Source organism: Medicago sativa, chromosome 5 (genome assembly GCF_051527215.1).
Source record: "Medicago sativa cultivar Bolivia chromosome 5, Bolivia_mono, whole genome shotgun sequence".
Classification (NCBI taxonomy): Eukaryota; Viridiplantae; Streptophyta; class Magnoliopsida; order Fabales; family Fabaceae; genus Medicago; species Medicago sativa.
The window spans coordinates 7,671,804-7,682,493 of NC_140753.1; the positions used below are offsets into that span (position 1 = coordinate 7,671,804).

At 32.3% G+C, this 10,690-nt stretch overlaps 2 protein-coding genes across 5 annotated transcripts; one reads left to right on the forward strand and one right to left on the reverse strand.

The window, feature by feature from the left end:
* Positions 1-522: 522 nt before the first annotated feature.
* On the reverse strand, positions 523-930 carry LOC146919643 (BTB/POZ domain-containing protein At1g21780-like). Its single transcript, XM_085711058.1, has one exon. It carries the CDS (start codon positions 928-930, stop codon positions 523-525), a length of 408 nt encoding a protein of 135 aa, XP_085567184.1.
* A 3,233-nt stretch (positions 931-4,163) lies between these two features.
* On the forward strand, positions 4,164-9,964 carry LOC146919644 (mediator of RNA polymerase II transcription subunit 15a-like). Of its 4 annotated transcripts, XM_085713049.1 has the most exons (13): positions 4,164-4,362; positions 4,851-4,881; positions 4,957-5,076; positions 5,495-5,707; positions 5,822-5,891; positions 6,252-6,371; positions 6,585-6,660; positions 7,028-7,179; positions 7,398-7,625; positions 7,959-8,186; positions 8,971-9,171; positions 9,250-9,338; positions 9,525-9,964. In XM_085713049.1, the coding sequence occupies exons 8-13, from the start codon at positions 7,177-7,179 to the stop codon at positions 9,745-9,747; spliced, it is 972 nt and encodes a 323-aa protein (XP_085569175.1). In that variant the 5' UTR covers positions 4,164-4,362; positions 4,851-4,881; positions 4,957-5,076; positions 5,495-5,707; positions 5,822-5,891; positions 6,252-6,371; positions 6,585-6,660; positions 7,028-7,176; the 3' UTR covers positions 9,748-9,964. The 4 variants fall into 4 exon arrangements, with proteins under 4 accessions (XP_085569175.1, XP_085569176.1, XP_085569177.1 ...); XM_085713050.1 differs by lacking the exon at positions 6,585-6,660; XM_085713051.1 differs by lacking the exon at positions 4,851-4,881.
* Positions 9,965-10,690: the final 726 nt, after the last annotated feature.

Genomic DNA, 10,690 nt, shown 5'->3' on the forward strand with positions numbered 1-10,690 from the left:
TCTTTAACATGGTGATTCATAGAAAACTCTCGTAAATCATCTTGTCAAAGATAACATCTTGGAGATTTAGTGAAACATTAATCACAAGCATTAGAGGTTTGGATAGGGATAGCTATATTTCGAAATTGTAATCATATTACAACTTATATTACATTTGTGAGCATTATTGATATGGTGTAATTTTTTCTTTTGTAAAAGAACTTCTAAAACTACAATAGTAAGTAATACAAAATCTAATCTCATTTTATATTAGGATTAGATTTTATATTACTTCTTATTATTGTAATTTTGTCTATGTTTATGGTTGTGTGATCTATGTATTAATGTTTAGTCTTTGGTTTTATGATAGTCTTACTCTACAAATACATATTATGACAAATCATTTTAATTATGAAAAAAAAACATCGTTCAACATTGTAAACAAACTCCCACTTAGGAATAAGTGTTAAAACTCAAAATATAGTAGAAAACTACTTGATTGTGTATCAGTGAAAATAAGGAAAAAAAATGTATTCTCAAAATCTAGAGTTCCAACGAGATCTTTACAAAACTTTCATAGAGATACTTAAGGAAATTGACAAAAGAAATAACAAGAATAATAAAAATCACTTCACTACACGCCTTTTCCAAGTCAGCAATTTCATATGCTTTAGCAGCATCCAATAGCTCACACATATACTTTCTAAATTCTTCTTCTTCAATGTCATCATACATATAACTGATTAATGCTTGACAAACTTCAAATGACATGTCAGGTATGTTTATAGTAGTTGGTGGTTCCTTTTTCTTCTCAGAAATTACAAACATGCGTTCTAAAACTGCTGACCGTGCACCAAGAACACATTTATGAGCTCTTATGCTTTTATCAGATTCACCGACCTTAATTACGACGTCTGTTAAGACATCCAATCTTAACGCTCGAGCGAACATATTTGATATTTTACGTCCCTTCTTCATATGTAAAATAACAAGAAAGTAAAATAGTAAACAACATTGAAGTACAATAGCAACATGAAGGTTGGGCCGGTAATGAACCAAGTCAACTCGAATAAAATTTTGAGATTCAATTCAACAATTGATTCGATAAACATGATTCATGAATCAAATGATGTGAAAACTAAGTTTGTTAACTTAATGAACTGAACTTGCTATATACAGTTCAACTTGTTTGGTTCATGAGTAAATTTAAAAATAAAAATAATCCACTTGGGTTGGCCTAATGGTATTGGCTTGGGATCTGGGAGTGTGCTCCTCATCTCATGTTCGATTCTCCCCGATGCTAATTTAGGTGGGCTAGTTTAGCTTCTTAAAAAAAAAAATTTAGAGTGTGAACATGAATATGCATAAAATAATTAGCTTAATATAAAATTTGCGGAACATTGATATACCCTTTGTTAGGCTTCTTGCAGTTTAGTTCCTAAATGGAAGTCTTTAGGTACACACCTCGGTCGATCGCTAGTTCATATATAATATCAAACACATAGACAACATTGTACACACATATAAGATTTGTTCAACATTGCACACATTGACACATATATACACTAGTCTGGCTTTACAATATACACAAGCCTTTTCGTCACAAACCAATCGCTCTTATCCAATGAGGAGAAGATATACATTGTATTAGCCTTTTTTTTTTTTTTTTTTCTTTTCCTGAAAGAGTTCGAACCTTTTAGCCTATTTGATTATGCAGTGATAAAATCGATTTTAAATTAATTGATTGTCTAAAAATTATTTTAGCTGAAAATGCGTTTTTTTAAATTAAAAAACGGCAAGTATTGTTATATATATATATATATATATATATATATATATATGATGGAGTGGGGACTTGATTTTCCGATATCCTTGTCGATAACTCACACTATCTCAACCACAAATTATATTTATATGTACAAAAGGTAAACCAAATATATGACTTTAGAATTTAATTTTGACTCCAAAAATCAATTTAGATTTAGGAGAAGAGTGAAAAGTAGTAATTGAGTGTTATCGACACCATATTTGACCTGAGTTATAATTTTTTATTTTCATGAAAATGACTAAAATAATATTATTCCCCAAAATGAATTTTTAGCCTTTATTTAAATTTCTATAATTTTTTTACAACCATTAATCTAGCCGTAAGTTTGGCACATCACTAACATTTTTTTATTTGCATTTACCATCACAAAATAATGGAAGGGAAAAAAAAGAAACAAATGAACAAAAAAACAGCGGTTAATTGAAGAAAAATTGTGTATTTTTTAGTATTCAACCAAACATCTTTCTCTTCCAACTTCAATAAAGAGGGGCTCACAATATTCTTGTCTTTTTTTCTTAATAGGACTCTATTTTTCTCCAAGTATACAATTAATCTAAAAGGTGAGTATTTCCATTCTCTTTTCATCGCCGTTAGGTTTGTCTATGACTGTCCTTGATGATCATCAGTGGTGACATTGAAGCCTATAAATTGGAAGTTAAAAGTTAATCAAGAGGATGTGTCTGAAAAAGAGAGAGCGGAAGGAGAAAAAAGAAAGAAAAAAAAACAGTAATAGAGAGACTATTTTTTATTCTTCATCACATCAGAGTAGTTTTCATTATCTACAAAATCCACTTACTCCTAAGCATTTTTTTTTGCCCATATTATTCTTTCTCCTCAGATTTTATATGTCACATGTTCTATCTCTTATGGTATTCATTAATAAATCTCTCATTCCTTCCTTCAAAAAAAAAATCTCTCATTCCCCATCATCTTATGTCCAAAAACATTTATTTTTATTGAATGAACAATTTATATTTGTGAAGCTTGAAATATGAAGCATCTTCCAAGTCCTTATCAATGATAATCAAAGTTTTAAGTGTCCAATGCATTTGTTAGTGTTTTCATTAAATATCTATGATTATATCTAAAACAACCTGATTTAGAGAAAATTCTTGTAAATCATCTTGTTTGGTCATATAATCATGGAGGTTTAGAAATTTAGCAAAGGATTGATCACAAGCATTAGAGGTTTGGAGTCTAGAGAAACGTTGATCACAAGTATCGGATGCTTGATGTTCAAGTAAATAAATATAATTCTCCACTCAATAGATCAATATGGTAAAATTGTGAGATTTTCTTTAAAAAAAAAAAAAATTGTGAGAGATTACACACCAGATCTCAAAATAGACAATACCTTGACATTTGGCTTAGGTTTTTTTTTAATTTTGATAGAAATATTTCATAGTTGAGATATATTTAAGTTAACAATTAGTTCATATAAGATAATAGTCTTTGTACCAAAAAAAAAAAAGATAAATAGTCTTGTATACATTTTTTTTGTTTATTAAAATGAATTTTTATTTAGTCTAGTAGTTATTTTCCTTTTTGTTTGAGTTTATATTACTAGCAATTCATTTGGTGAGGTCCTAAGTGGAACAACGGAGACAAGGTTTTCAAAAGGCCGATAGAGTCGTGTGTTTATAAACATAAATTGGAGAATTCTCTTGCAAGATGCTGTTGTTGCTCTCCTTAGGATTCAATCAAATCATCACTCTATATGCGTGTATGCAAATAAGAAGCTTAATAACATTGAATCTATGCCTTACGAATTCCTTACGAACACTTTTAATGAGTGGAACAAGTCTACGTTTGGTGATAATTTTAAACTAAAACAAAGCATCAACAACAAGAAGATTAAAGGTATTCAATGACTTGTTAACATCGGTTGCAACCTTTTTTTAAACGACCTGGAGAAGAAGAAGTTACATAAACAATTGTAGAAGGTTTTCATATAGGTTGGAAGCCGTATGGGTTTAGAAATCTTGCAAATATTGGATTATGGATGGGGTAAAATCATCTTCATCCTTTATTCAATATTTGTAAGATTTTTGCATCCGTATAGCTTCCACTCTATCTTGAATTTTCTCTGGTTGTTCTTGTAACTTCTTCTCCAAATTGTCTAAAAAGAGGATTGTAACAATTGTTTATGACTCTTTGAACACCTCCAAATTTTGTTCTTGATCATTTGTCTACTAAACTAAATAAGAAAATAAATGGCCGTGGAAATTACCATTTTGCCCTTATGAGGGGTATTTTGGTAAATTACAAAATGGGCTTCCCCTTGCCTATATATATGTGAAAAGAAAAAGAAAAAAAGGGGAGAGAGAAATGGGAACGGGAGAGAGAAGGGGGGACGAGAGAAGGAAAGCGGGAGAAGGGTCGCCGCCGTCGAGGACGAGAGAGAAAAGAGAGAGAGAAACGGGAACGAGAGAGAGAAATTCGCCGGCGGTGGGAGGGAGTACCGGAGAAGAATTCTCCGACGGTGGGATTGGATTGAAGATGATCGGAAAAGTCCTCGCTGTCTCCGCCGTTGAACACACGGATCTTCATGGGAGGTATTGTTTCTTCCTCTTTTGTTCATCTGAGATCATGCATGTCTCTAAAAATGCTTTATTGAATCAGTTTTTGTTAATTTAGGTGTGAATTTATGTTTTTTCTTTCAATCTGATGTTAAGGGTTTGTGTATCGCATTTTTTTTCTTCTTTTCTGGGTTAATTTCGGTTTTAATTATTAGGGTTATGTTTGATATGAATTTAATTTGAATAAAAAAGAGGTAATTTGCTAATGTTTGATGGCAGTTTGGATTGGTTTTTATGAGTTCTGGAAATTTTAATTTTTTGTGGGTTTGTTGCTGAGATTTGAGAATGGTGATTGACTGAGTTTGTTGTTGTTTTCTGAATTAGGGTATGCTTGAATTTTGGGTCTTTCTCAGATTCTTGAAAAAAAATGGAATTTTGTTGTCTTGGTTAAGGTCCTTTCATAATAATGTGTTTTTGCTGATATTGGTAATGTTATGTGATTTGGTTATGTTTATGATTGATAGGTTGGAGTGGACATTTTGTATCCAAGAGAAGGTACCATTTGTTATTTATGATTTGTTTATGATACGCTAATGAAGAATTCATGCATTTTTCATTATGTTGTTCTAGGTATTTTTGGGATTATGTAGAAAGGAAACAACTTAAATGGTCTGTGTCAAGTGAATGGTCTCCAAATGGGTGCTATTTGATGACAGCAAACACAACTCCAAGGCTTCAAGTTGATAATGGGTATGATCTACTCATTGCCTGAAAATTTTCAATCGTTTATCTTTATCCATGGGCACTCTGATTTTGTTGTTAAAATATGTATTAGATTTAAATTATGTTGAACAAATATCTCTTGATTATGTTTGTTGACTTTTCTCCCTGTAACCAAGGGATTTAACTTTAGATTTGATTGCAATCACTTGGTTTTATATAACTTGGCTGAGACTGAGAGTAATTTCTCTGAAGCAATTCAAATCATCTCATTTAACAATTATGAAAAGTGATTAATTTCTGTCCCTCAAAAATTCTCCCAATGATAAATGGTAATGTCTCAGGAATTCATGCTATAGAAATTTTTGTATAATATTATAGTGAGATCTTGATGCATTGAAAACCAACTCTAAATGATTGTTACTGTCAACTGGTTTCCATTATGCAGGATTTTGGGATTAAATATAACATGGAAAATAGTGGACCTGCACCAGAGGGAATTACCAACAAAATATATGAATACACAACAACAATCAAGGAGTATTTGACTGCTTCAGATCTGCCAAATGTTTTGCTCACGACCTGGCTACATTAATTTATTTTCGCAGGTGGATATCTCCATAGTAGGTGTCATAACGTTATAGTAGCCGAGAAGAACAAGGTACATTTGTTGTTGCTGTTATCATGTTTACTTTGTTCCATTTTTAAAGGTTGTGTTTCCTTAAGACATTGTATCACTAAATTTGTTTTGATGGAACTCTTTTTGTTGTTGTAGAACTTTGTTCCTGCAACAAGGGTGGAAAACATGCTCAAAAGCCTGCAGAACCTGAAGTTATTGTTACAAGGTGCTGATTCCTTAACTTTTGTTTTGAATAGTTTGAGCTTTAGATAAAATAGTTGAAGAACTAAATGGCGGTTGTGAGTTTCTGTTTTATAGAAAGACTAATATGAGATGATGCCTTTTATTGTGTTTGCTCATGATGTTTAGCATTGTATTTTACCTTGTCTTTGTTACTTATGGTGGTTGTTTTGGTTTTGGTTCTAATAATGGCTAATGATTTGAGTCTGGTGTTACTTATGGTGGTTGTATGTTAATTTGTTGTTCTAATATGATTTGAGTCTGGTGTTACTTATGGTGGTCGTATGTTAATTTTTGGTTCTAATATGAGTTAATGCTTCAATTTTTCCAATCTTATTTCTTCCAGAATTAACTCATATGAGTTAGATTCAACTTTTCCATTGAATTTCGGAAACCATTTCGACTTTCACAGAGCCTTTACATGTCTGCATGAGTTTCAGATTATCCGCATTGTCATCGTCTTCAGGTATTTACTCAGTTACTCTACCCTAATGTCTTTTATTTTTTTATGTAGAAATTATCATTTTAAATATTGAAGTTTTATATGTTGAAAACTTATTGAAATCGAAGTCTTCAAATTTATGAGCAACAACTATAACTTTTTCAAAAAAGAAACTTAGAACAATAGCTAGCATATTCTTTGAATTCAATGTATTCAGATTTCTATCTTTATTCATAGGAAAACACAAAGAGGTTCAAGAAGAACATCACACACAACAGAACCTCAGTTGATATTCTACACGGTTGTTTGAGTTGTAAGGTTTTCTGATATTATATCTGCAAACATGGCTCTGCCTTAGGTTTATAAAATTATTTGAAATTGGATATATTTTAATAATGAAAGTGTTGAATTGAAGTATTTTGTCAAAGTGGGGCCATACAAATATAGATAGGTAAAGATGAGAGAGAGAGAGAGAGAGAGAGAGAGAGAGAGAGAGAGATTGTATGTCGCTATCTTGTGCGAAAAACAGTCTACTGCTTGATGGATGTGTGTTAATTTTGCATTTTCTTCTTCATTCCCCTTCACAAAATCTAGAGGTTTTTGAATTTACAATTTATAAATTGGCTATGGTGTTGATGTCCACCCCCTCTTCCTAACTGATTATTTTCACTGGATGACAGAAAGTATCAGATTCTATTTATAATTCTGCTGAGCTTTTGCAAAGAAGAACATCCTCTGATGCAGAGAGGCCATTGGAACATATTAATGAGGCGTTGATGATCAATATGCACTCTGAAAAATTGCTTGAAATGAAAGCAGAAGCTCTTTAATGGTTGGTGCCTCTTCTTATATTATGCTGCAATTTCGTTAAAGTTTATATTATGTATGATAGAGCATGTTTCATTTTCAAGTTACAGTTTCTGTATTTTCTCTCAAATTCTCTGAATCTATTAATATAAAAAAAAAAAACTTAAGCGTCAGCATAAGCCTTTTAGTGTAGTAATTTATGCCAATTGATTTGAGTTGGTTAACTTTTGTTTCAAATATCAGCTGAGTAGATATGAGGAGGTGATTCATCAGTGTGACAAGACTCTTAGTTCTGCTGAGAAGAATGATTGTCCAATTGCTGCTGGTTGCCAAGTGACATATATGGATATTTCAGAACTCTCAAAAGTTGTCTACTTCAGACTATGGAGGTGTTCAATGCTGCTTAAAGCCTACTTTCACCTAGGAAAGCTTGAAGAGGGTCTTTCTTTGCTGGAACAACAAGAAGAAAAGGTGTCTGTCATAAACAAGTAATCATTACTATCCTATAACCCATTCACACTTATTTTTGGCAATTCTGGGGGTTCCCCTTTAATGCTTTATACTCACTAAAACCTGCAAACAATTGAATACACAATTTGTTAAAAACTGTTTTTGTTCAATAAGCATAAATTTTCCATCATGACAAAGAAAGGGAAAAAGGAATTATCTACTAACTATTTATAAAAATTTTGTAGTATTGTTTTACAATTTTGCAAATAACACTTTATCGACCAAGAAAAGGCTATCTTTGAGAAAGTAAAACCTTCGATGTTTGTTTATATAAAATTAAAAATTTGATTGTAGGAATTTTGGATGATGCCATTTGGTTTCTCTACACGAGAGAAGAAGTGGTGTGAATTTGCAGAACCTGTTGACTGGGAATCAACTGAATTTTTGCGAATCTTTGCACTGAAGTATAACATGGTGATTATAAGCCCATTTCTTGAGAGGGATATGAACCACGGAGAGGTTATTTGGAACACTGCCGTTGTGATTGGGAATCACAACAATATAATTGGGATACACAGGAAGGTAAATTCTCTAAACTTTCTACTTCCACTTCTAATGGAATAGACCGTCTTTCAGCTATCTAATAAACATACAAAATTTTGCACAACCATGTAACAAGAGTCGGAGACTTCACTGAGAGTGCATATTATATGGAAGGAAATACAGGTCACCTTGTATTTGAAACAGAATTTGGAAAGATTGACATTAATATATGTTATGGTAGGCACCATCCTTTACACTATTAAACTTTTGGCATGAATGGCGCCGAAATTGTTTTCAACCCTTGTGCCACTGTTGGTGAACTCACTGAAGCAATGTGGCCAATAGAGGTCAGTTGTTTTATATTGATGGAAAACATGTTAAACTCTTATCTGGTATTTCTTAATGTTTATAAATTATTCTAGCATAGATGTAGGCCGATATTCCATATTTCTCTAAACCGTCTTTGAAGTACTTGCTTCAATGTTGATTTGCTTTTCTAAAAAGGGACAAATTGAAGTGTATTGTTTTGAGTAAGTAAACTCATAAAAGCTATTAGAGGGATATGCTACTGTCATTAACTTGGTGGCATTTGGAATATGTTTGATTTGGTCAAATAAATTTAACAACACATGCTATGCCCATGTTTGATTAGTTTACAGTTATTTTTTTCTCTCCCATTAAGCCACTGTAAATTTTTTTAATACACTTCTGTCATTGCTATGACACTACTATGTAGCTCTACATTTTCTCTTAAATTTGTGTTCAATAACCGATCTGATGTTTTGGTCTTTGGTTCTGATATAGAGTTTGTGTACTGTGGCAGGTTAGTCATGCCCTTTTGGAAGAAATACAGCAAATTAATCGCCGAATTATTGACACAGTAGTAGACATAAGTAATGAAGATGTTGATTCAACTACAGCTGCTGCTGCTGCTGCTGAGTGGGTTCATGGGACCATTGTCAAATGTTCTTTCATTCCTGTGTCTCTCAGCCCATCTTTAAAATCTCAATATGCTTCACTACAGGTATGGACTCCCAGATTTTGCAACTGATTTTTTTTTTATAGCTTTTATTAGCCTTAATTGTGTTTTATCACCTTACAGTCACCTATTCAGCCTCTGCGCTTGCTGGTTCCTCCAAACTATCCTAATTCTTCTCCCATATTCATAGACAAGTTTCCAGTTGAATCCCGGTGAGATAATGGAACATTTTAGCCCCCACATGCTTTAATTTTGCTAATTTCGGATCTGAAATGTTTTGTATTTTCTCTTCCAAATAGTGGCAGTCTACACAATGCATGTATCACTTTTCACCCTTATCTTTAAATTTTGCTGCGAATTGTTTCTAATGCATAGTGTTATTATATACGTTATGGCAGTAAGGGGAATGAGGATCTTTCAGAGAAAGCAAAAGTGAAGCTTAGCATGTCCTTATGTAATTTCTCACAACCTATGTCCCTTAAGGATATAGCAAAGACTTGTGATCCTACTGCTCGCGGTGTTATTTCCGAGTATGCACAACAATTTGGTGGAGGAACATTCAGCTCTAAGTATGGAGAATGGCAGGAGTTCACATCTTGGGAAGATTTGTTAGCTGCATAATGAATTATTCTTAAATAGTGTCAAACATTATATGAAGACCTTTTTAATTTTGGCCTAGGAGGTTTCAAACATTATTATATTTCAACTAGCAACAAACCTGTTGTTTATTCAATAATAGCAAATTAGAATCCTCTCCATTTCTTAAACGAAATAGAGAACTCCATTTATAAAGTCACATGAGTAATATGCATCTCTTTACATTATTTTTGGATGAAAATTAAGGTTTGGGACATAGTACAATTGCATAGTTTCATCTATGTTTTGCGCCTATAGTACAATTGCATAGTTTCATCTATGTTTTGCGCCTATCTAATGATCTCATTACAGATGACAAATGACAAAGATGACACTAAGAATTTGCTGAGTTAATAGTTTAAGGGGATTGATCTGCATATTTCTGAAATTAGGCAATTGTGCGTAGTTTCTATCTACAGTTACATCGCATTCATTCATGAATTTACTGAACTCATAATGAGTCTGATCATGTTGCACATATGCATGTTTGAAGATAATCTTTTGAAGAAAGATGGCTTATACTAAAATTCAAGTCTATATTTTATCTGTTACCAATAGAATTTACCATGTCAGTTGAGCCAATATTTTTGAGTATTTCAATTGTGTTACAGCTTCTTTCAAATTAGTACGCTATATAATTGATCTATTCTGAAAGTTTATTGTTCATGTCTAGAGAATTGATACATCAGGTTGATTTCATAGCAGAAAAATTGATCACAATGAAATATAGAGAACCAAATTAGTACAATGCAGTGAATTGTGTTAAGAGTTTTTTTTTCTTCAAATTAGTAGAGTTTGGTTTGGTGCTATATCATTGATCCCACAAAATAAATTAGCAAAAAAACGTTAAATATAAAATTGAGATTGTCAATTTCATTGGATAGATTATGAAAATGGAACACATGAAGCTATTAGAGGAAGTAGAAGC